This window comes from Haliotis cracherodii, unplaced genomic scaffold (genome assembly GCF_022045235.1).
Source record: "Haliotis cracherodii isolate W230 unplaced genomic scaffold, xgHalCrac1.p SCAF_17, whole genome shotgun sequence".
Classification (NCBI taxonomy): domain Eukaryota; kingdom Metazoa; phylum Mollusca; class Gastropoda; order Lepetellida; family Haliotidae; genus Haliotis; species Haliotis cracherodii.
In genome coordinates, this window is record NW_027266272.1 from 21,655,475 (window position 1) to 21,683,298 (window position 27,824).

At 37.6% G+C, this 27,824-nt stretch overlaps 1 protein-coding gene across 1 annotated transcript; it reads left to right on the forward strand.

Moving 5' to 3' along the window:
* The first annotated feature begins 526 nt into the window (after positions 1–526).
* LOC139464683 (uncharacterized) lies at positions 527–27,605 on the forward strand. The gene is made up of 11 exons (XM_071246202.1): positions 527–579; positions 22,171–22,243; positions 23,613–23,663; positions 23,989–24,027; positions 24,508–24,540; positions 24,783–24,824; positions 25,071–25,124; positions 25,498–25,527; positions 25,639–25,677; positions 27,171–27,273; positions 27,550–27,605. The coding sequence occupies exons 1-10, from the start codon at positions 527–529 to the stop codon at positions 27,174–27,176; spliced, it is 420 nt and encodes a 139-aa protein (XP_071102303.1). The 3' UTR covers positions 27,177–27,273; positions 27,550–27,605.
* Positions 27,606–27,824: the final 219 nt, after the last annotated feature.

Genomic DNA, 27,824 nt, shown 5'->3' on the forward strand with positions numbered 1-27,824 from the left:
TGTCTTGATGGACATTAAACTTGAACAGTGATGTCGCTTTTGTAGTATTGGATGTGTTTCTATGGCGCCAATGAAACGTGGTATTCAGCTTTGTCACAAGCTAGCGGTATCACGTATGAAAGCTATGGAACAATGCAGGGAGGAAGGTAGAAGGTGTTAAAGTACGTTGTAGGACACAATTTGTTTTGTTTTTTTAAACACTTGCATACAGACCTTCACTTTCTTTAGAGTATCGACTCCCAAATTGAAACAATATGTTACCCCAGAAATATGTACGTAAAAGAAATTTGAAACCAACAAACAACCAATAAATGATATACAATCAACAAATGTATTACAAAAGTTCACTAGGTTTAAAAATCAATACAAATTTCTGCACAGCAATTTCAAAGGCAGTACATAATATAGTGATAGTACAATGAGAAATGGCAATATATAATATGATAGCAGTGGTCAGTATCAGATACACAAATACAGTGGTGATAGCAACAGTCAGTGATAATATTATATTATCCCAGCGGTGACGATGGTCAAGCTTCTGAGATGGGCTCGCCAGGGAATCAGGGATGATGACAGATGGTGAGTGATCCTCACATGAAAGCTGGTCCCGATGTGATAATACGTAAACACGCTCTTGTCCCCTTATACACAGCCTAACTAACTACTGGAAATTTCTACACAGTGCACTCAGCAGTCTAGCGGCACTAGAACATTATAGAATATTCCACCTAAGTGCACTGTATACTGGAAGTTTACACGCCACAGCAGCATCTAAATATAATGACTTCCTGACTTCTTAGATTAAAAGGTACTACATTCCTGACAACTCATCTCTGCCCAAACACACTACAAAGAGCGTCTACCGAATCTCAGAAACAATGTAAAACGGCTACAATAATTGTTCAACAATAAAATACACTGCCATATAACAGTATTACAGAAATAGCATGGTGTAGAGGAAAGACGGAGGTGATGCATGTCAAGTACGTTTAACACTCTTGTAGAATCCACGAGAACGGGTATGGTGCTGACACACAATGAATCATAATCAAGGCGAATCGGGGTGCAAACCCACGATGTTGACACGCCTAAGGAACGCAACTCCCAACAGAGTATTATGGTGCATTTGGACATCTTGGCCACAGGATATATCTCCAATTAGAGGCAGACAAGGAAGATATGTACGTCAAATAGTGAGTAACAGAAGAGACTGCTGTGTGACTGCAAACATACGGAGGTCTCGTGAAATATCATGACTGTCATAGATGTAAATTAACGCATTTGTTTTGGTTTGGATTGTTATGCACGTGCAAGTGATGACAGGTGGCCATGTGGGCGCACTATCTCTGACTTAATGTTGGACCCTTTTTTGGATAGCCCTTTACTTTGGTCCATTGAGAAAGTGAATGAGTTTAGAACACTGTTACAGTTATATCGCGGCGTGTCAGCTTAATGAGGGAGGAAAGACCTCAGTGATGCAGGTCTCAGACGTTTACTTCACTTCGGTGAAACCCACGAGCACAGGCACGGTGCTGACAAACCTAGAAACATAATCGGGGCGAACAGTAACAAAGAAAGCTAAATTGAAATTATTTTCTAATTTTTCGAAACGTATACCTAACCCAATTCGTCCGTAAATCCACCACCTCATGTTGATCGGGACAATATGGGAATCTGGAAATCCGCTTAACATTAAACGGATGAAAAAACGAAAAAAAACAACATAATGATATTGAAATTTGAGTAATTTACTATAATTAATTTTATATTTAACATTGCAGGAAAAATAAGTTAACTCTTTAACCACTATAACCACGGAGACTACAAAGACTCGCTGCTGTTACGGTGCAAACGTCGATGTAATCTGAGCGATCATTGGTCAGAGCAGTCGATGGTTTTCTCTGGCTGGAACCAGGCCGTGTCTTGATTCGTTGGTTAAAACTAGCGACTGGACTGCAACGTGGCCGTATGTATTCACGGGTGATAGAGGACACAGTGTCTACAAAGCCGTTAAGTATGCATAATGCAGCACAAAGGAATGTTTGCTTTCGGAGGTTGACAATGCCTTTTCTACAGCACACGGAATGAGTGTCATTTCTGTTGTACAAATTGATTGATTGTACGTATTTACATCCGCGAAAAACAAATCATAGCTTGTTTTGTTTATTTGTGGGTTAACGCCTTACTCAGCAATATTCCAGCTATATGACGGCGGTCTGTAAATAAATGAGTCTGGACCAGACAATCCAATGATTGGCATCATGAGCATTGATCCACGCAATTGGGATCGATGACATGCATCAACCACGTCAGCGAGCCTGACCACCCGATCCCGTTAGTCGCATTTTACGGCAAGCATGGGTTACTGAAGACCTATTCTACCCCGGATCTTCACGGGTCACCAAATCGTAGAATATAATTTTGAAGTCGTATTATAACCAAACTGCAAGGAGGTTCCATTTAAGTCGCGAACCAAAACACTGTTCTTAAATTACATTTGATTGATTGTTTGTGTGCTTGTTGTTTAACGCCGCAGTCAGCAATATTCAAACTATTGTCGGCGGTTTGTAAACTTTATAATCCATTCGGAACCAGACAATCCAGTAATTGACATCATGAGCATAGATTCACGGAATTGAGATGCGATGACATGCATCAACCAAGTCAGCGAGCCTGACCACCCGATGCCTTTAGTCGCCTCTTACCACAAGCCTATGCATGGGATTCGAAACCTGAGATTGCCCAAGATATATTTATGTACACATTGGACATGAACGGTGACATGTAGCGTAACATATAGACGAAAATGCCCTATATCTTTCTTTGATACATAACAATTATTACAGATTTTACTGGTTCATAGTGGCGGATACCAATTTCGCGAAACCCTTGTGTCATCGCCGATTATCATGAATGATCTATTCATACGATTGTCATCGCTTTCTTGCATTTTACGCCCAATGGAACCTGTACATCAAGCCCGGGGTTACGGGTGGCCCAGTCGTCTAAGGCGCCGCAATTTGCTGTGCAGAGTCGCGTCCCTTGAGCTCGCCAGAAACCTATGATTGTGGGTTCGAATCCCGGTTCGCCCCGAATATGTTTCTAGGTTTGTCAGCACCATATCCATGGTCGTGGGTTTCACCGAAGTGGTAAATGTCTGAGACCTGCATCACTTCGGGCTTTCCTCCCACACTGAGCTGACACGCCGTGATATAACTCATGGAATACTGTTAAATGCGGCGTTAAACCCAACTCACACACTCACTGTGTCGCTGACGTTATATTTTAACACACGTTGGCTTGATATCCTGAAGTCTATGTCCTCCTAGGACACCCATTTGTTAATGCACGATCTCCGGACCTCGATGAGTGTTGGGCATTGCGGACACATTCATCCACTGAATGTTCACTCACTCCTGTCTTATACAGTAAACTACGGTTATAACGAACTCAAAGGGACTACTATTTTAAGTTCGTTATAACCGTAGTTCGTTATAAGCATATATACAGCATAACTACAGCAAATAGTCGGGATAAAAGGTTAGTTCGTTATATCCGTCAGTTCGTTATAAGCGTGTTCGTTATAACCGTAGTTTACTGTATTTAAATATGAATGAATCCATACCGACAAACGTGGCGGGAAATGTCAAAGAATCTGAGCAATGAATGTGTTAGTGTAAGAGAAATGAGTTTGTATACTATTACCTCGCCTGGTTCGTGTTCAGCAGGCGTTAAGAATTATTTGTGTTATTAAATTGTCTAAGAGGGCATCTTGAATCTATTGCTGGAATGTCCACAAAGAATATGATACTGTGCCTGTCTCACATGTAGTTGACTCTGTCAGAATATGATCATGATCTATCATTTGACTTGGATCATTATTGAAATGAACTATCTGTTTACTGTCGAGGAATCATGGAGATATTGATTGCATTCGGGAGTTGCCTTTCTTCTGTTTCATATTTAGATCTATGCATAAAGATATGGAAAGCGTTTTGTCGCTTTATTTAGAACGTGATGATACACACAGGCGCCTACAAAACTCCATTCGTTCATTTACGGAAATAGAAATAACTTTCGTATTGTTAAAACGGTGACATCCATGGCTCTAAAATCAATATGTCCAGTGACATGCAGTCATCAATTAGCACTGTTTTATTTTCAGGTATTGTTGTTGTTTAACGCCTCGCTCAGTAACAGTCCAGCTATATGACGGCAGCCTGTAAATAATCCAGTCTGGATTAGACAATGAACACCACGGACACGCGCATTGTTTCCAAAGCTCTGATCCTTCCTTTAATGTTAGGTTATGGGAATTTATCTCCCTTCTCCAAAACATGCATGCAAGCAATCGTTTTCCGCCAACTTATGAGTGTTTTCTTTAAGAACGCTCTGGTTCAAGTTTCTCTAACTAAAAGCCATTCACTCATAACCTTAGCGCCACTGATTTCCAGTTACGCCAACATTACGCTAATCTGGTATTTGTGTGACATTGTACAACAATGTTGTGTGGGACTCGCTGTCAACGTATATACAAGCACAATGGTCATGAGGTATACAGTCAAATCCTTCCTCCGTCATGGCAAGTCGGTCGGAATGGTTAATGGTTAAAAGTTGTATTTTGTTGTTATGATTTATGATTTAATGATATGTATCATTGTGGAGTGCACGTTTGTCATAACACATTCATTTTCTTAAAAGGCACATCGTGGTTAGACGATGGTCAGTAAATGATCAATTCAGGCCAGACAATTCAGTGATTGACATCAGCATCGAGCTTCCCCATTGGGATCCAGTGAAATGCATCACCCAGGTCAGCTAGCCTGACCATCGATCCCAATGTATTGTACATTGACTGTAAGACGTCCTGAACGAGTTGTACATGCAACTATGTCACATTTCATTATTACTTTTCATATATATAACCGTGTCAGATGACCATGGATATAAACGCCTTCATCCAGAGATGCAACAGAAGGTCTAGAGTGAAGCCAGCTGCTCCGGGGTAACTACCAACAATCACCACCACTACCACTTCTATGTGATGAACTGGCACATAGTGATTCTTGTACAAACTTTGGGCACGGGTGGCCCAGTCGTCTAAGGCGCCGCAATTCGCTGTACAGAGTTGCGTCCAGTGGGCACGCCAGAAACCTATGATTGTGGGTTCCAATCCCGGGACGCCCCGATTATGTTTCGAGGTTGGTCAGCACCATACCCGTGCTCGTGGGTTTCACCGAAGTGGTAAACGTCTGAGACCTTCATCACTTCGGGCTTTCCTCCCACATTAAGCTGACACGCCGTGATATAACTGGAATACGGCGTTAAACCCAACTCACTCACTCACTCCTGTACAAACTGCTATAAAGCAACCTTTTATATAACCAAGGCGATCGACTTGATGTCACGTCTAACCGGGGACCGTACACCCACCCCCTGATGTAGGACCATGCAAATAATCATTATCAAAGTTACGTGTGTCTCCAACGCACACGCAGAATACCTATTGTTAATTATTCAAGAATAGGGCAGGGAGTATTAAAGCACTTGTTCGGAGACACGTGTTCGTTTCCCATGTATGTCAGTTAACAAGAGACCTGTGAGGATCCGGGGTAGAATAGGTCTTCAGCAACCCATGCTTGCCGTAAAAGGTGACTATGCTTGTCGTAAAAGGCGACTAACGGGATAGGGTGGTCAGGCTCGCTGACTTGGTTGATGCATGTAATCGATCCCAATTACGTGGATCGATGCTCATGATATTAATCAATGGATTGTCTGGTCCAGACTCGATTATTTACAGACCGCCGTCATATTGCTGGAATATTGCTGAGTGCGGCGTTAAACAACCAACCAACCAACAGTTTACAAGTCTTCGTCACTCTCAATTATCCAGTGTGTTGTCTCCATTCTGTGCTGAACATCTACCCTGGACCCATTCGCTGCCATATTTGTTTCAGCTAAAATTTATAACTGTTTTCTGATACGATCACTCGTACAAGGCCGCATTGTTTATTAGATCTATTAGATCTATGCCGATCTCACTTTCAGAATAAGCATGTGGATAAGTTGTGAATCATAATTGGGGGACGTCCTGTAGAGTTGCGTCCCTTGGGCACGCCAGAAACCTATGATTGTGGGTTCGAATCCCGATTCGCCTCATTTTGTTTCTAGGTTTGTCAGCACTCCGTGCTCGTGGGTTTCACCGAAGTGGTAAACGTCTGAGACCTGCTTCACTTCGGGTTTTGCTCCCACATTCAGCAGACACCGGGATATGGAATACTGTTAAAAGCGGCGTTAAACCCAACTCACTCACTCTAATCATAATTGACCGACAGAGACCGGCAGATGGCGTAGTGTGTCCCGTAAATAAATAACGTCTGTGCCACTCTCCATCTCTTAAAGATGAATTTCAGTATCTATTTTAATGTCCTTTTTATAGCTCTGATAGATATATGTATTTATCATAAAATGGGTAGGTTTCTCGACAGGATAAAGCCAACGGATATCCGTTGGGGTCATATGCGGATAGAGATGCAAATATCAAAGGTCAAGTAGGACTACCTTCACTGTTTATAAGCAAACATGGCGTCGACCTCGTCATTCGGCGATCGAGTCAGAGATACAAATTCGGAATCTGGATAAACTACAGGGATAATTGCTATGATTATCAAAAGAACAGTCTAATATACTGAAAATCAGTGTCTAACTGTGACGTAGCTAAGGCATTTTATAAGTTTTGGCACCTTTGGAGATATGAATTTCGAAACAATTTTGCGAGGGCACGAGGCCTAGCCGTGCGGGATCAGTAGTCATATCTGCGCTTGAAGACCTCTGCGGCTTGAAACCTTCTCCACAAATCAAAATAGTTAGATTTGGCCGAAATATGTTTGAATTGTTACCTTGTTTCGTTTTGTCGCTGTGTGTACATCTGACTACACTTCTTAACGTTGTGACAGGACAGACCGACTGTCAACAACGTCTGACCGTGGCCGTGACGTCTCATAGACTAGGGTTAGAGTAGCTTCCCTTTGACAAAGGGCAATTACTCTAGAGGATAGACCGATGGATAGCCGCGAAAGGCAATTAAAAACAATTGTTGTTTTGCGTATATGTTGCTTCGCCACTGTATAAGAAACAGATTTCAGTTCGAACTATATTGGCTACTGTCACTGTCCGACTGACACATCACTTACCCTGTGACCTAATAAATATTAATGCGCTTATTCCAGGAAAACTGCAATGTTTCGGTAATGTTTGTGAGAGTGGGAAAGCGATTTTAAAGCACAGAATTAAAGAACGACATTATATAATAAAGAGGTTATCACGCTTGTGTGTTTGGGGATGGTAAATATCCTGTATTAGGAATAAACACTATGTATTTAGCTCGCCAAGGCTCGCTAAATACAATGTTTATTCCTAATGTAGGATATGTACCATCCCCAAACACACTCGCGTGATAACCTCTATTTACAGGGAAAAGATTTGATTTGTCCAAGCATATTTAAATAGACAATGCCCTGCAAGACTGAAAGCTATCAAGAAACTATCTAAAGTTTTTTCACAACCGTCAACAATAAATAATGTATATCATACCAATATTTATGTGTCTGCCTTTCAACAGTGTGACTTTAACCATAATTGAAAATATTATGTAGAATATGTTCTTGTTCCACCATGGGGAGGTTTAAGAATAAAATGACTTGACTTGACTTGATAAAGGAGATGGAGGTCCAGGCGAACAGATTCAGGGTATTTATACGGAGACATAATGCACTAGATAAACGAGGATGAGCCATCGTGTCCCCTGCCGCGACATGGCTGAAATATATGGCGATAAAACCGGCGAACACGACGCACAGTGTCATTTGGAGGAAACACTATCAAGAGGATTTATAACAAGTTGCACATTTGAACCTTGTTAAGTACGGAAGCGTAGTAGGGTCACGGTGATTTTTTTTTTTGTCTAAGTATCTCCTACGTAGGACTTAGTATCTTCTACGTAGGACTTCCTATCTCCATGTAGGAGATACTTGTATATCATAATATATATATATATATATATATATATATATATATATATATATATATATATATATATATATATAGTATTCTGCATATATATATTTCTTTATTATACATTCATTATCACTGTATTATCATAATTATCATATTGATATATTTTGCATCTGTGTATTGGTGTATTGCACAGATACGTGTGATGTTTTGTACAGACACGTGCAGTACTAGATGCTGTAAAGTAAGTGCTATTTATTTAATGAAAGTGACATCTATATTTTAGAAATTAAAAGTTAACTGTAACAGATTGTATATATCTATTAGATTCTATGTTATATTTGCTTATGTTGTTATTTCATTGTTTCAGGCTGACGTACGTTAATGCGTTGCGTCAATAAAATTCACAATAAACGTCATCGGCCTCTCCCCTACAGCTGGTTGTGAGTATCTGGGTTCGTATGTCGCCTACCATACTATCGGCCAACACAAGCACGGTTACATTTGGAACTATTCCCACATGTTTACGAAAAAACATTTTGAAAGCATTTACTGAAGCCTTGAAAGTTCTGAACAAGAGTCGTATGGCACCCTTTGAAATCTTCATCCGCCCTGTGAGCGGAAGGTTCGGGGTTCGATTCCCGGCCGCGTCATACCAAAAGACGTTAAAAGATGGTACTTGTTGTTACCCTGTCTGGCGCTCGGCTTTAAGGGGCTAAAACAAGGACTGGTCGGCTCGGAGTCAGTATACTGTGTCTGAGTGGGGTATTCATGTTAAATCGTGGCATGGTATCTCAATAAGCTAGCACTATAAATCGGCATCAGTCCGGACTATTACCAGCAGCCACACACACACACACACACACACACACACACACACGTACATGCACGTCGCTATATAATTGCAATAATCTTGGACGCGACGTTAAACCCAATTTCACCTCACCTTGAAATCTTCATATAAAGAGTATGTTCATTGTACCTCAAACGTTGTGAAATGTACGACCCTCAACCCTTCAATGATGTCGGCGACTCGTTACGGGTCGATGGTGTGGCTTGGAGGTTAAAGCGTTCTCTCGTCACTCCTAAGTCACGGGTTGAATTCTCCACATGGGTACAATGAAACCCAAGTCTGGTGTCCCTCGTCGTGATATTGCTTGAATATTGCCCCAAATGGAGCAAAACACACAACTCACGCACTCCGAGTCACAGATTGCTCCAGAAGCGATGGTTCGTCACAGGCTGGCTCTTTTGATAACTGATTTTTTGAATGTAGTCGTAATTGTATTGCAGTTGGAATATTTAACAAAATTGACATTTTTAAATGTCTGATACGTTTTTATTCTTGGTAAAGTAAATAGAAAAAACACCAACATGCGCAAAAAACTAACATTTCGGTCAGCTGCAATTCCCTTAAACTTTAAAAGGTTTTCTTTTTAGTCCAAAACGCCTTACAAAGATATTCATAGCAGCAGCTACGACAGTAACAAAACTGCTCCCGGTAAATAAATGTGTTCCATTAGGTGGACAACAAGATCCTTAACGTAACCTGGCCTGGAATTGCTTCTACCTGTTCTCCAGACAGGTTTTTTTCATTCTGCATACGGTCACGTACCCCATTTAATGGATACAGAGTCTTGAAGTCTGGCCAAGGCTATTTTGTATCACTTATTTCACGAAGAAAAAGATAGGGTTGGTAAAAAACTAAAGACACAAAAAATGTTCATTTATGTAATGTTGTCTCTTAGAGTAACAGGCTGGATATTAGATACGAGGAGGCAATGGAGGAAAGGTGCTTCTTGGAGTGACATCAAAGCACTACTTCAAATTTCTGAAATCTTACCCATGCACAAATCATTTTTCAAAACTATAAGAAATCTCTGGTGTGCCTCCTAATGCCCAATCAGATTCCACCTCATATGACTTGTATTTGCTTCAAACAAAATTGCCGCGACCAGTCAATACGATCGGATATTCAAGATCGATATTGTAATAAAAAGGGTCTTACCTCGCGAGATGCATCACATCACTTGAGCACCTTGATTAAAAAGATTTCAAAAGACATGAACAGATTTGGAGATATCTGTCAACGCCCAGTGGGTGATACACATGCTAAGCAAATACTGCGGTCGACCGAAATCTGCACGTTAACTCCGGAATTCAAGCCTAGTTCGGCAAGGGATGAAACTGGACTTTTATAGTCAGTTAACGCCCTTGCCTTGGGAAGATGGTCACCCACTCAAATAACGTGTTAAACACTCGAGTGAAATATCATTTTTGCTGGAAGTACTTTCAATTTGCCAAATTTAAACTGTTTTTTTAGAGAATGATCGTGAAGATCAACAAGAAAAATATATTAATACAACATTTCTCTTTTCTTGTCACAAATTACATGTTCATCTTATCACGTGACCTGACAGCGAACAGCTGTTGCCAGCACTACTACATATGTGATAGATGACACTGGACTATGATATATGATAGGTCAAGTTACGACGCCACGAGGGTATATAATGCCCTTGTTTCAGCTGGTAGTGTTTCGTCATGTACCCTGTATTGGTACGTGCCAAGGTTACTTTTTGGATATTGACGGTTGATTGTTTCATTTTTTGGAATTTAAATTTCGCCAACAAATTGCAGCTTTGATATCTCTGGTCAGTGACAAACACATGCAAAGGCAAGCCATTGGTGTGCAGGATACGAACACCTTTGGTATCATCACCATTCGACAGTGATTCATAAACACATGCTCATGATGCAGTCGAAATCGTACCATCGACTCTGATTTTAGTAGATATTTCTTATGATTATGGTCTCTAGTAAGGTGGCCTAACTTTGGTTGCTGGGGATCCATAGCCCATTTTTATATTGTATTGTTGAATGATAATGTATTCTTTTCAATATTCTAAACTAGTTTTAAAATCGAAACTGTGATACACTAGTTATTATATTGTCCATCGTTGATAGATTTTCATACAATCTCGATATAATTATTATAACTGTTTCGTCACGATATGGCTGAAATACTGCCGATGTGACGTTAAATTTTACTCACTCACTCACTCTTATGATTATGGAAAGGGTTTTGCCGCTTTTCTAACTTAAGATCAAATACAATGAATGGCAATGACCATGTAACAATAATACTGTGGTTAGTAGCTGACATATGTATAAATGTTAATTATCATACTTTCATACTTGACATTTAGAATTTGCAATAATTTAAGATTAGAACAAGATATGACGTATTGAAGACATCATTGTTGACGTCATATTTAGTGACGTCACAGGAGATGTTGTTCATGTTTAGTGACGTCACAGTAGATGCTGAAGTCACAGGCTACAATTGTTGATGAGGACACTCTTAGTTGATCGCACGGTTTCTCAATGAAGACGCTGTTTCACAGCTGCAGTATGTCAGCAAGGATTAATAAGAAGATAATCACAATTAAGAGTATATGATTTTGTCTTTTCGTAAATGGTCTACCGCTGCGTGTGTATCAGCCCCACTTGCCCTAACAACATCAGCAATCTGAGACTCGTAGCATCAGTATGCTACACACTCTCTCGTGAAATATACATTTACTAGATGGAACCGTGAAGATCCGGGTTAGATGCTTGTCGTAAGAGATGACTAACGGGATCGGGTGGTCAGGCTCGCTCACCTAGCTGATGCATGTCATCGTATACCAATTGCGTGGATCGATGCTCATGATATCAATTACTGAATTGTCTGGTACAGACGCGAATATTATACACCTTGAATACTGCTGAGTAAGGCGTTACACATCAAACAAACAAGCAAACAACTAGGTGAAGCATGTAAGGCAGGGCGGGACAACTTAGGAATGGCCAGGAGTCCGAACTTGACCACACAGAAGGAAGCGAGCTACAAAAACATGTTTTATATCATTGGAAAGATCTCGAGGAGACGAATCCAAATAATGTGTGTCCCAGTGTGTACACATGTTTACAAGCTCAAAAATTGGCTCAGAAAATGCATTACTGCAGAAATTTCTGGCAGAATTTTTTTTTTCTGCAGAAATTTCTGGCAGTAATTTTTTTTTCTACAGAAATTTCTGGCAGAATTTTTTTTTTTCTACAGAAATTTCTGGCAGATTTTTTTTTTCTGCAGTAATATTTAGCAGGATTGTTTAAATTCAGGAGAAATAAGGTTCAATCATTGGATAGTTTAATCTGGAGATGCTTTAAATGACCTTTTTCTACAGAAATTTCTGGCAGATTTTTTTTTTCTTAGGGAAATTTCTGGCAGAATTTTTTTCTGCAGTAATATCAAGCATCAATCTTTGGAGAGTTTAACTTGAATTCAGCAATTGAATATATTTATCTTGGTATTATATTTACCAAATTTATCAGGAAAAGTTGACGTTACTCGAATTAAACAATGGAACAATAATATTATGTTGGCCTCATACATTTGTATACTAAACAGGTGCAAATCCTTGAACTTTGAGCTTACCGTATAATTATCTAAATTATTATGAGAATTTCAGTGACCATCTTCAATGGCCTTTTTACGACTTTGAAGTGTACAACATAAAATGTGAATGTGATTCTCAAAAAATAAATTTTATAATTATTCCATGGGGCCAACCAAATATATAATCCCCTGTTGAAATTCAAAGAAACAACCTACATGTGATATACTGTACTCTGAAAGTAGGTTAACTTCAGACATGGAAAAAAAAAAGAACACAACCAAGATTTTACGATATAACTGCATATATTGTTTCATAAATTTCATTGTGCACATCTCATCTAATATATATATATATATATATATATATATATATATATATATATATATATATATATATATATATATATATACATACAATTCTAAATACACAGCTTTACTAAGAAACACAAAACATACAAAGTACAAAACTCCTGCAATGCAATCCTCGGCAATATCTTAGCCACATAGCTTAGACAAAAAATATGTACATTTCAGCAATACTTGCTGCTCCTTCATTATTGTTCTGATACTGACGCTTGTCTTCGGTGGTTTGTCAGAGTGATCTGAAAGTAATAAAATAAATGTAAAGAATATGAGAACATAATTAAAATCACAGTGCATCTATACAATAAAAGCAAAAATAGTAACCTCATGAAGTTGGGTTGTTTCTCTGCCCACATTACACATATTCTTAGTAACGCTGACTAACCCTAATATTACACATCACAATACATATTTCAAAAGAAATGCAATATTTATTGAAATTACCTTTGATTGTTTTTGCAGTTCTTCTCTATTGCCTCTTGAACTTTAGTTGGGAGGGTTGTCGCTTCCCTTGGGGCAGGCATGAAGGGCTTGAAGTCTGATAGCTTGGTGGTGGGTGTCCGGATGTCCCCAATCCTAAAGGAGGGCATCGCGGGTTGTTGCAGGCTTCTGTCTAAGTTCCCTTGCAAATACACTAAACAGTTGATCCAAATCTTCATGCGTGTGCCCCACCATGAGAAAGAAAGTTTCACCTGAAAATAGTATTTACATCAGTATTATCACTATGAAAACAAATCAAATCAAATTGTACAAATTGTACAGAATACTGATTTGAGTATTGAGAATATTAAGAGAAAAATCAATCTCATGCATTTTTCAAGTTTCAACATTGTGTGCAGATTCTTTTATACTGGGGATGAGCAATTGGACATGAAATGCTTTTGCTTCAAAACAATTCTAATGTGGTTTAAAACAATTTACATAAATTATAAAAATATTAACCACTGCTGTGATTTCAGCATTTACTTTGAATTGTATAGTATAGCCTCAAGGAATAAATACGCAATACATGATATTGTATGTGGAATCATATACCAATAATTTCATTGATAACTATCTTCATGATAGCACTAAAAGTGATACCTTTGATTGCAGCGTCCACTTTTGACTGGCCGACAAAATCTTGCAGCTTTACTGGTCCTGGAAATGTCAAATAAATATTTGAACAATACATAAATTGCAACTTTAATGTAATTGGATAGTCATACAAATATAACAATTGCCAATTTCCATTCTCAGAAATCCACAATGCGCCCAAAATTAGACAAGCCTACCAGACAAACATTGAATTTATTCAACAGGCCCGTACCAAGCATTTAGCTAAGACAAAGATAAATTTCTATCCTTCTAAACGTGTGTTACAAATATAATGTAGAAACAAATGTCTTGACATACATGGCACGATCCCATTACAAAACAAATCCCATTACATCCTTTACTAATAATACTGGACAAACTACAATAACATAACCCATATATGTGCACTGTGGATACTAAGCTCCACTGGTTTCTAAATAAGAATCTACATAACTCCCTACCAATAGGATATGTAGACAGTAATATATGTTTTGGTTACAAAAATACTGTTGCTAGGATGCAGCAGTGAACTTATTGTTATGTTTGTTTGCTTGTTTCTATACCAATATTCCAGCTATATGACAGCAGTCTGTAAATATTTGAGTTTGGACCAGTCCATCCAGGGACTGATATCTTGAGCATCAGGTTACGCAATTGGGATACGATGACACACATCAACCAAGTCAGGGAGCCTGACCATCCGATCCCGTTAGTCGCCTCTTAAAACAAGCATAGTTGCCTCTTATGGCAAGCATGGGTTGCTGAAGACCTTTTGTGATGCATGCCATATATATAGCTAATATTAGCAAATTCCATTCAGGAGTATACACTGAGCAACAGCGGGCAGCTAATTTTGGCTTATGGCACATGTAACTAGTACTTTGGGGGAACTTTTGTACTGAAAGTGTTGTTTCATTGGTTGCCATCAGTTACAGAGACACATGGACAAATTGACTTACTATGAAACTGGATGTAACATTTAATTAAATAACTTTGTGCAACATACTTCCTTATAATAATTATGGTTTCTTTTATTCACTATGGCACATGAACACTCGCTCACCTGGAATGAGTGAGTGAGTTAGGTTAGACGCCACTTTGAACAGTATTTCAGGTATATCACGGCGTGTCAACTTGATGTGGGAGGAAAGCCCAGTGTGATGTAGGTCTTAGACATTTACCACTGGTCAAACCCATGAGCATGTGTATGATGCTGAACCATGAACTGAACACATCCGGGGACAAAACTCTGCACTAAAGAATATAAACCGAGGAGTAAGAAGTGAAAAACTCCCTTAATATTGGAAGAATTATTATGGCATTATAATGTGAAAAGGAACAAGTCTTGAGTCCCACTACCAACTAACCACATTTCATTATTTTGAGCAATAACCGAGTTATGGGTGGCAAATTTCCAATTCAAGAAATTGGGATTGTCAATCAGGTAAAGTTTCATTGTCCAGTGGTCTCAATACATTGCTTGTATTGTGCAAAGAATTGCATTTTGAGAGAGTGCAAATTAAGGGCATGTAATGGTCAAAATATAAAATATTACGAAAACAGAATCTGTGATGATCCCCATTACAATCTCTACATACTGGATTTCATTAGAGCACTAAAATTACTGCACATGTATCACCTTTCAAACAAAAATGAATTAAGAAGTAATGGCCATAAAAAGCTTTATCAATATTGGTGTTATGGCATCAACACACTTGAAGTTTTGGAGAATATTTGTTCTAAATCTAAGATGGCTAAGTGGCAGTCAATTCCAATTCCATTTTTGATGAGTTGATTTCCCACAAATATTTGATGGAAATAACTTGATTCTGATTGGACAATCAGGTTATGAAATCACAATAATCCCCCTCTTATTAAAAAGGCTGTTTTGAAACGGAAACTAATATTTTATAAAGTAGTAGTTTTTTACAGTCATTGTCTATAAGCATTTTAAAATATTTATATTTATAGGATACAACATGCAAAGTTTCACTACAATATTGAAAGGATGTGTGGCAATACATTTTGTGCAGAAAACCATAAAAATCTACAGAGAGAATGAATTTCAAGTTTTGAGGACAACAGAGGGCTTGACATTGGCACTTTTCATTTTAGAAATGTTACGTCATATCTTTTGTGTCACAGTGAGTGATATGTCATCCTAGTGGCTCGCTTAATTTTCTTTTGGGGTGCCCACTTCATGGTAGTTTTTGTGCTACATGCTTTCAATGCCTGACCTATGTGTAAACAAACTGTTTAAGCATATACAGCACCACTGTCGGTGATTTTGTTTGTTTGTTCACTTTCTTGTTTAACACTGCACTCCCAACAATATTTCAGCTATATGACGGTGGTCTGTACAGAAGTCTGGACCAGACAATAAAGTGATTGACATCATGAACATCAATCTATGAATTGGGATATGTTGACAAGCGTCAACCATGTCAATTAGCCTTACCACCCAATCCCGTTAGTCGCCTCTTACGACAAGCATAAACACAACATGTTTTTAATCTGGAGCACGGTTACCTGTAGATTTATCCATGCTTAATTTCAGATTTGAAACCTCATTCTCTGTTTTCGTTTCCAAGTTCAATTTAGTGCAGTTTACAGGTTACCAAGAGAAACATTGAAAACACAGTATTTTTATCTCCTGATATACTGAATAAAATTGGTAGCATATATACATAGGTATTAATAGAGTTAGATAAAGTGACAGTAACATGAGAATGATATGAATTTCAAGTCTAAAGACACTAGTTAGTCTGAAAATGTCATGTAATACTGAAAATGTCATGTTTTAATGAAAACTTGATTTTTAAACATTTTGATAATGCCATACAAAAAACATTCATAAACAAACATCTCACAAAACTGTGATGCAATAAGATCAGTGTCATGTATTTTCAAAATGGTATTCTATCATTAAGTATTGTGACAATGTCTTGCGCACTTAACATAAACTGTATGTTTTGGGCCATAATGTCAGTGCCCCAGCTGTAGTGTTCGGAACTGGTTGAAATTCACAACAAGAATGATGAATAAATCATACAACATTTGTCAAGATTAATCAAATTCTCTCAGATACATGTAGCCTATAGATCCTATAATTGCATCAGTGTTACAGTCGCGCTCGCATGTTGCTGTATATAAAAAAATTAAACCTTTGAGACATTAAAACAGTATTATCTCACGTAATTATTCCAAGCTGATGTAATTATTCCAACTTTTTTATTTCCAAGTGTATATTTTTAAATGATATTGAAGTTTAAACAATTGACATAAGAATCGCAAGTGTGTGGTTTTTTGTTGTTGCTTGAATGGGCAGTTAAAATAATAATGTAAAAAGTATCCAGTTGGTTATTAAATTACATTCATTTTCCCTAAACCAATATCAGCAGTTATTGCTTTTTTATGACATAAGTAGAAATAAGTTATAATGTGTATTTTTATATAAAACATGAATTACCAATAAAAACATCATATTTGGAAGGCAATCTGCCATTAATATAATGTAAGTGTCTTGTAGGGATCAGCAAACAGTACCGACAAACATTAAGGATGTGCAGGGGCAACTTAAGATTAAAGATTTCTTGAAATGTTAATGGTTATCCAAAAACTTAAAAAAGCATCAATTAATCATCTCTTTTATAGCACTGCTTGTGAAAAAGAATTATTGTTGATTTGTCTCACGATTTCACTACTGAAAAAACTTTTCGTGAATATCAACTTTGTCTTTCATGCATTGTACACATGCTTCCATAAAAAAAACATTTTGTATAATAGAATGTTATGTTAATCATTATCAGATTTAACTCAAGAGTTCCAAATATCTATTTAGATATTTATCTAGTTTACATAACCCTAACAATGACTACTGAATTTCTTCCATTTAAAATTCTTGTTATCATAAAAACTTTAAAATAGGCACGTCAAGATAAGTCGTATTCTACATCTGAAATCAATGTTAGTGACGAGACTTTAATAGACTTTTTAAAGCATTTTACACTGATGGACAGTCATGAACATGATTTTTTGTCCGCTTTCCTAAACTTACATTTAACCTAGCTGACAAACCCTTTGTGAAATAATAATATGAATACACTGAATGGTATGAATGACCTGACAAACATCAGACTATGTTTATTCATTGTCTTTTTCTTATGCATACTACTTTAGTTTGCCAAACTCTTAAAACATGTAAACACAATATATCATATTAAAGTTAACAAGTTATGTAAAGTATGTTTTGAAACTTTTGCTAGTTCACTTACTTGATAATATTTGTATCAAAATGGATATTAAATTGAACTAAACCTGTAAAGACAAATAAACAGGCAGAGATAAAACACAATAGCAAAATGTGAGCCTTCATGAAAACAAACACATGTGTGGATTTGAATCTCTCGTAGTGCAGGATCCTATCTGTATTACAACCACAATTTATGCAACGCAATTCTGTTATCGATGTGCTTTGTAATGACGATTTCGCGATTTTATGAACAAATGATTCTGTCAAAGTACCTTAATCCTTATCAGAGCTCCAGATAAGCTTTTGGTGTTGTGGGTATTTTACCCATGCATTTTAAAATCATTGGGTATCAGTAATTCTATCTGCGTATTCAAATTTCTGTTACCCACTAGTTTTTACACATGTGGGTATTTAAGTTAAATATTAAAAAAAACCACTCTGCATCTAGTCCCTGCAAACTGGTGTCGTGTGAGTTCGAGAGCTTTAAAGGACTCAAAAATACCAAGAAAGTGTGATGGCAAATGATCATGATGTGACTGTCATCGTGGAGTTTGGCAAGGTTGACGGAATGCCCGTTTATAATTTCAAGATAAGTTGCTGATTTGCTAATCGAATACGCAGGGTTACTTCACAATATGTTGATGATACGCACAAGTTTCATTTTTGTAGCGTATCTGTGTTGTTCATTGCGTATTTGATACGCTTGGATTATATTTTACTGCGTATTTCTGCATTTCTGATGCGTATTTCACGCAGATACGCAGCTTATCTGGAGCTCTGCCTTATCCACATTCTGACTGGTGATGAATGATTCTTGTCAATGTTTTGATAACCTTGTTACCTCAGGGAGCAAAAACATGTTATTATTTTCACAAGATTATTCCTGTTTCACAAAATTTTGGTTGAAAAAGTATGTACCAAGGATGATAATTTGTGAGATTTGAGAATAGATGAATAAATCCTAAGTTATGTTTTAAGACACTTTGACCCCAAAAGAGTTACCAGGTACATATGATCTGACACTCCCAACCTTTCGTAATCACAACATTCAACTTTTGGCTTTTGCATAGAGAATGGAATCTATTCATATACGTATGTGAAGGTTTTGCCTTATTGTATCAACAAGTTATTTCAATGAAAATTAATAATGTTTAACTTGTTTGTAAATTGATGAGAAATAAGTTAGGTTTATTATGCAGATAGCAAATGTGTGCTTGGTAGTAATAATGAAACAATAGTTCAAAGAAATACATTCATTGATACTGTGTATGTGCAATAACACTAATTACTTTCAGCACGTGATACTGTGTTATCATACAAGACCATATCAGACAACCCGTTCACCTGTAATCAGACAACCCATTCACCTGTAATCAGACGTGACACACCTGCTTGTGTGGGCCACTTCACGTTCTTATTACATAGGAATTAGCAATCAATGCTGTCAACTTATTTGTATGTTATGATTACTGCTCCTGTGACAATATGACATATCGTTTTATAATAAAAATGTATGATGCATGTTTGGGTAACCTAAAATATACAGTTGTGACTCATCACTAACATAGCCCCACACGCACCAGAAAACATTGGATCATCAATAAAGATAAAGTTGTGAGTCTTGAATGAGTGAGTTTGGTTTAACACCGCTTTTAACAGTATTCCAGTTATATCGTGACGTGTCAGCTTAATGTGGGAGGAAAACCACGAGCACAGATATGGTGCTGACAACATAGAAACATTGGACGAACCGGGATTCAAACCATAGGTTTCTGGCGTGCCCAAGGGACACAACTTTGCACGGTGAATTGCAATGCCTTAGACTACTGGTAGTGTCTGTATATAATTAGTATCAGGTCTTATCCATAATACTCCTTGTCAAACCCTTACGTTTATCGAATTTTGTTTTCATGCTAAATTCGGTTCCATTTTGAAGATCACTTTTACATGTATCCAGTTGGAAACAGCAAATATTAATAAAGATTTTGCATTATTCCTGGGCCTTCAGAAATTCGATATCGACATGACCTATAAAAACAAAGAAAGGGTTCTATCACTAGGATCACTTGAGAGTATGTCTCGTAAACTTGCCTAGCCCCACGCCTACTGTGTAGGCTAAGCACCACAGAGTAGCCCGAGCCACCCACCAACTCACACCCTAATTAAGTCATGGCCTTGTCGGCAACGAGGGAAACACTTACCTGGTATACTACGAACGTAACACCAATATAATGCCACGTGAAGCCATATATAGGCTACACAATCCGCGAACTTTCACAGATCCCTGGCTCTTCGGCTCTTCCTTTCCCAGCTCATGTTGAAATTTTGCTTAAAAATCATGCACCGTGCTTAGATTCCGAAACGAAATTTAAATTGGCAACACCATCGGCGATGGTAAAAACACCCAGCGAAACGCAAGACCGATGGAGTACCTCAACCCTACATTCGCCTGACATGTTTATTCTCGCGTTCGTAGCTCAACTCTATCTAATATTGCTGATGCAATAAATGAACTATATTTAACCATATTGCACATAAACATTACTTACCAATTTCAGTGCTTTTCTTTTTGGGCAGATTTCTTGAAGAAAGGTGTCTGTCTTGACTGTTGATGACGTTGGTAATATCTGTAATGGGTAGCAACATGTTCGATGAATGTGTTCATAAAGAAACCATGATACAAACAGAAGGTCAACGTTCTTCAAGATATATACAGTGTTTGGTTTACAAAAATAGAATAAAATGCTTCTTACCCATGATAACGTTGTTGAAGCAGAGCTGGTGAACCCTGCTTAGGCATCCAGAGCTTCCCACTGCGACCAGAACTTGGGTTTTCGATGTGATTTACCTACTTGTCGAATAGTTATCAATTGACCGCCTGACTGAACGTTCTCGAAGATTTAACGATACGTAATTAGGGTTAAACTTACTTACTTTGGAGATTTAACGTGCGCTTTCCGACTGATGCGTATTTCGCACACGGTAGGGTTAAATCTTCAAACACCATTTTTATGGTCGGGCGTCCACGGCTGATTGGTTTTGCAAATCAAACACAAGGGTGTATATCACGCCCCCGTGAGTGTTCACTGGGTGGTCACGTAATCTGTTGTAAGGTTTGGCACCAGCATCTCAGGTTACAATTTGATATTAATTCAAGTAATCCACTGATAATGTACATAGGTAGTTAACCTAATTACATTTAGTTTTGTCCGACAAGGAGCGAGTTTACTCTTTTTTTAGACATAGACTTTGTAACAGGCTCTTCCCCTGGAAAAACCTATATTGTAAATAAATATTTTGCCGTTTCCATCAACCTTAACACGTGATGTTCTATAACTGTTGTCTTGTACACTATCCATAGTGTAAGTCAGCTCGAGGAATTTTCATATAGTATTATCATTAATCAACATATCCTATGCAACAGATATGTTGCTATCCGGACAAAACTATTTCAACATTCTATATTGTATCGCAAATGTAAACGAATAGTTTTTATTATAAATACAAACCTACATGTTAAGCGGTAATACCAATCACGCATTAAATAACATATATGAACAACTGTCGGATTATAAAGTCTCACGTCGGTTACTTCGTGCAACTTCATGCCTGACTTACATTCATATTGTTCTTTCAACACACTTACGCTTCTCCAAATTGAGAAAGAAGCTGTGTACACAGTGTTCTTGCGAGGTACATTTACGCGTCCGGTTTGGCGGCAACTTCAAAGAGTGGACGAATGGTTGCTCCTTCAGGTAGCTATAATTACCCTCTCTATAATGCAATATCGTATTATCCATTTGTAATGAATGATAGTAACACTTGATTGGATTGGATTCAGTTAAATCTACATTTCTCAGGGTCTCTAACATCGAGATTTGAAATATCTTTCATGTAAATACCTTCTTTGTCTTGTGACTTGTATATATTCGTGTATATTCGGAATAGTACCTTCGCATTCCTGAAGTCTTTGCACAATGGCACAAACAACATGGTCTGTGAAAAATAGCACTCTTTATTTCAGCCACGGCAAAGATCCCGAACCACGCGCAGTCAGCAATGTTACGTCTGGTTACCGTCTTGCAGTTACGATACAGGTAAGTCGTCAAAATATTTATTGTTTTATTTCTGGATACGCCGACCCTAGAACGTGGAAATATACAATTTAAATGTGTGGCTTTGCTGACATGCGAAATGCGTTTTGTAAGAGTCTAAGTGTAGTGTATTTATTTCTACCAATTTTGATAAAAGATACGCAAACAAACTAATCTGAAAAGGAGATAGATCCATCTCCTGTGGTTTAATTATGTCTTGTATAATGTCTATGACAATTTGGAATACCCAAGCGATGCATATTGTACGTGCTGTGCCGCCAGACTTCCTGCCAACAAGGCAATTAAATTTTCTCGGGTATTGTCACTTCATACGGTGATACATTGTCTCGCGCGCGTGGTCGAAGGGTATTGTTTATCAGCGCCACCTTTATCATGCCATGTGATCGTTTGGTTGATTACACTGTATGTTACGGTTTCGCCGATCCTCAACTTTCAAAGCCTCCAATAAAATTTATGTGATCATTATCTTATCCTTATCCCCCCCCCCCCCCCCCCCACACACACACACTCCAAGAGCAAATTCACTGAGGCTTGACTACTACCAATTAACAGTTGTCAGTTAAACAGTTCGCATCTAGTATGTTATTGTATATATTGAAAACCGTGAGCATGCTACTATGGGGAGGGGGAGGGTTTAGGGAGGGTGTTGGTTCTTCACCTGGTCACTCATCAGTCAGACTGTATACGGTATACTTCAATAATGATAAAATACCATTAGTCCTTGGGGTGCCCGAGTTACTTTTCTTTTCGTCTGTCGATTCATATTTTGGAAAATCAAAGGGGAACCACTCCAGCTTATGCAGCACACACATTTGGGAAGGTGGCTTCAATCATTAATAATAATATTTCTTATCATGGCTTCACACTCGTTCCGAACTTTTTTAAGATCGGACACCAGGTTATGCTGTCGGAAATTCAAGACATTTCTTTATTTTCTTGAGTAGAGATAGGCCTATCGGAAATTCGAAATTGAACAGCAACGCCAAATATACATTCCGGCGCAGTGATCAGCTGGTGTCAGTGGTGAGGAGCAGCCTAGTCCTGTACCAGGCTGGCAGCATGGCGCTCTGGGTGGTTTGTGCATTATGTATATCATGACAAGTTCAGTCCCTCGTGTTATTTAATGCCACACTTGGCAATATTCAAGCCATTTGAAGACAGCCTGGTCCGGTGATTGTTGTTATGAGCAACAATCCATGCCACCATGCCATGACACTGTCAACATTGGTTGCTGTGGACCAATTCTAACCTGAAATTCCCCAGTTCAGTAGCATAAGAGCCCTATCTACTCCTACAAAATAAGAGATAGGTGATAAGGACCTCTGTATTTGTTGCATTGTCTTGTTTACAGGTTTATGCATTCCATGATGATGACCAGGACCTACAAGTGACCCTAGTTCAGGTGAGTTACAACAATTCATACTCAATAAAAATGAACCATGTCACCTCATATGAGCTAATACTTTTACTTTATGTTTGGGGCTTATCAGGGACAATTACTTAATTATTTCATCTTGGTCATGAGGCCATTAGCGGTGACATGATGACAACAGCAACCTACATGACATGTACAGGCTCCTAAAATTGGATAAGCAATGAAGCCCAGTTGCTGATTCTTTGAGTGGATAGTCTGAACTGGGCATTTCATTTATCCTCAGAAAAAATGTCATTTATATATAATGTACATTTTTCAACTGAATTAGTTTGACGTTGACATTATGTTGCAGGGGTTACTCCATGAGGAATCAGCACAGGAACATCATGAGGTTAGTAAAGCAGAAACAGAAACCCAGATAGCCCACCTGTACCTGTAAAGTTTGCATACTATTGTACCCGAGGACACAGGTGGCCTATTCATCTATGGCGCCGCAATTCGCTGTACAGAGTTGCATCCCCTGGGCACACCAGAAACCTATGATTGTGGGTTTGACTCCTGGTTTGCCCCGGTTCTAGGTTTGTCAGCACCATACCAGTGCTTGTGGGTTTCACCGAAGTGGTAAACGTCAGACCTGCATCACTTCGGGGTTTCCTCACACATTAAGCTGACACGCCGCGATATACATGTAACTGTAATACTGTTAAAAGCGGTGTTAAACTCACTAACTTCTTTATGAACGTATACTTAATCTTGCCATAGACTTAAAATGCCAGAAGTTTATAAAGCTATTTTGACCCAATATTCAGCACTGACTAGTGAGTAACATATTATGGAACCATACACCCATATGATATGTTTCTTTTATTAGAATCTACCCGTCATGGAATACCAGGATCTTCCAGTAAGTACTTTGTCAGATTTGATACTACTTTAACCTCATTTTACAGTGCATATTAAACATTGTGTGTACACATGGTTTGTTATTCTTAATTATACTAAAATATTACTACATGTTACTGAAAGTTATTATGATTCACATGATCAAATAAGCTATTTTGAATACCTATGATAAGAGAAGTATGCAATTTATGTAACTTTATGTACCTACTAGGGTATCTTTTTTCGAAAAACTACTATTTTCAGGTGATACATTACAAAGGAAGAGCATCACAAAAGAGTAGAAAGGTAATTAAACTTTAATCATTTCATGAACAACATACCTGTATACTAAATGAATTACTATATTAGCTTGAAAAGTAATGTTATTGCTGTGATGGTAAGGCTCAGTGACTGCATGTCTTGAATATGTCTTGCAGACTTGAATATGAATACAATGTTGTTTTTGGTAATAGTCATTTTTTTGTAAGAGTGGTGTTTAAGTAACAATGATATCATTCATATGCATAAGGTATTTAATACTTTCTTTATCAGATTCCACATTCAAGTTCAAGGCTTAGAAGCATGAGGAAAACAGGATCTGAAAAGGTAAGTTAGGAAAGCTTTCCATATATGGATTGGATATATATAGACGGCTTAGTTTTGAATTAATGCTGTTTTCAAACATTCCTTTAACACTTAACCTTTTTAATAAATGGTTTCACACAAATAAATGCTCTCACTGCAATGTTCCTCAATCCATCTGTTATAAAACTTCCGTTTGTCATCTTCTCTGAACTAAGTGCCAGGTCATAGAAAAGGAATATCAATGTCAAATACATGTCAGGCAGACTGATCGAGCACCTGATTGTTTGTTTTGGTGTAGACTACATTTAAGTACCAAAATTCTATAAAAAGGACCCATTTTAGGATCTTTTTATGACCTTTTATGCTTCTAATTAATCTGACCTATTATTTTCAGGCATCTAAGATTGTGCAAACTGAGAAAATGGTAAGTTAATATATATGTAACTGATTTATAGTTAATTGACTAAACCCTAATATGTTAAAAATGGTAGATAGTTCCTGATATATGTAAACCAATAGTTTGATTCTCTTTCAGGTTGAGACATACTTGCAAAGAAGGCGGCACAATAAAAAGGTGAGCAGATTGTAGAAATAATGGGCAGTAACTGACACGTTCATATGCTAGTGTATACATGTATGTGGATTTTCATGGGCCATGGACACTGTTGCTGTGCATGCCTATAACTGAAATTGATGACTCACCCTGATTATGATCCTTGGCAACATTACTATCCACATGGGTTTCCAGATGAGAGCTAATGATTCACTGTCTTATCCAAATGGTAATCACCACATTTCCTATAGCAAGATCAGTATTGTGAAAAACTGGAAATTAACACAGGCAATGGTACAGGCACTGTGTTAATACAATGTGGATGGTATTTGTGTATCTTTCTTCCCTTATTTGGCTTATTTGTCAAACAGCATCTGGTATGAATTATGGTATGAATTATCAGTATCCAGTTCAAACAATCTGATATGCCCTTGCTTTAAATTGTTAAAATATAAATTGAAAACTTCAAAATAGAATATACAGAAATGACTGAATCCTCTTTTTCCACTTAGTACCATGCTTTAATATAAACACACATAACACTGATTTTGTTCATAGATGTCCCCCTGCAAATTCAATGATGGCATGATTGTGGAGGCATTGAGGAGGATGGCTTTTGGTATGTAATTACTGTTTGCATTGTTGAAGGAAATTTCATATATTGAATTGTTTTCATCATGCTTCACACAAGTATTTTTTTATGATTATGTTCAGATTGCAACGATTTGCTAAGATACTGATGGATCATGATCTTCCTTATGTATCAATATTTATTATTTCATATCGATTAATTGCTTTAACTCTCCTGACTGAAAATCAATTGTCTGTCCCCCTTTTTCATACTAGGCATTTCATCTGAACTTTTTAGCACTTTGAAACAGAAACTTTGCTTGAAGGATCACACTTTTTGTGACTCTTGAAATTGCTCACATAAATGCATTGCGGCAGTAGTGAAAACGACATTTGTGTTCATTACAGAACCATTTCTGCAGTTTATGCTGAATAACATAATGTCCTTTCTGTCTGATCATTCCCATCTGTTACCCAGCTACAACCTATGCCAAGTAACTCCAGTTTTCATCTCTTTTGAAACCTCTGGGTTTTAAGCTGACATTTTATGTGATGACATGCAGATTAACACATGTTAGTAGCATCTGAGTAGTATGATTCTTATAATTTGATGTTCTTTTTGAAGTCCAGTTCATGGTTACAGTTACTGACAAGAACTTGTTATTGTATTATCAAAATTAGGGAGACATGTGATAGAAGTTAAATGTTTTCTGACAGGAAGTGCATAGTGGTTTAAGTTGGTTGGTTTGACTTATGTTTTTAAAAGAACTTCTATACACTTTGTATTCCAGTAGTGTTGTGTTTTCCATCTGCTAATAATAGATTCTGGGAAAATGTCAGTGGGGCAAAAGTTATTTACAGAACAGTGAAAATGGAAATTCATGTTATCCTTCATTTTCTGCCTCAATCATGATTTATTTTTTAACTTTATAAAACAAATACAGGTATAAAGCCAAAATATTATCGGTCCAAAAGGAGAAAGTGAACCTACATTGGACTGGCTACAACTTAGACGAGTGGCTATCAACAAACAAGATTAGGTTAGAGGTAAGCAGAATACAAAGATAGAGCATAAACATAATCAGTTATAAAAGTTTTCACACAGATTACAACATGATTAATGATTTTCATACCATCAATAATTTCTCATAGCTTTTTATCTGAATTTTTACATTTATCTTCGGAGCTCATCACTATTTACATATTTGTATTGTCTAAAACTTTTCACTGTGACTTTTTTAAGCCTTCAAGAACTGGTAAACATGTAACAAGAATTAATGAACAGGTTACAAGAATTAATATATAATTATATATCTGATTTAGTTAAAGAAAGGTGACGAGGTAGAGGCCCCATGGCTGGTGCACAGAGCAGATAGGTACCGAGGTCATATGGAGCGCATTGATGGAGGTAACTCTAAGAATATTTAAATAGCCTATACCCCTTCAATTGTACGTATGCTAAGTGACCTTGAACTTTAAATATGATATGATTCAAATTTATTAAGTCTTACATTGTCGATCCCTGGCCTCGTCATACCAAAAGACGTTAAAAGATGGTACTTGTTGTTACCCTGTCTCGCTCTCTGCATTAGGGGGCT

Coding starts and splice junctions, on each gene's coding strand:
- LOC139464683 (XM_071246202.1), top strand. CDS start 527: ATGGTCAAGCTTCTGAGATGGGCTCGCCAGGGAATCAGGGATGATGAC. Junction 25,125..25,497: donor GGAAAACAGGATCTGAAAAG/GTAAGTTAGGAA, acceptor TATTATTTTCAG/GCATCTAAGATTGTGCAAAC. Junction 25,528..25,638: donor TTGTGCAAACTGAGAAAATG/GTAAGTTAATAT, acceptor ATTCTCTTTCAG/GTTGAGACATACTTGCAAAG.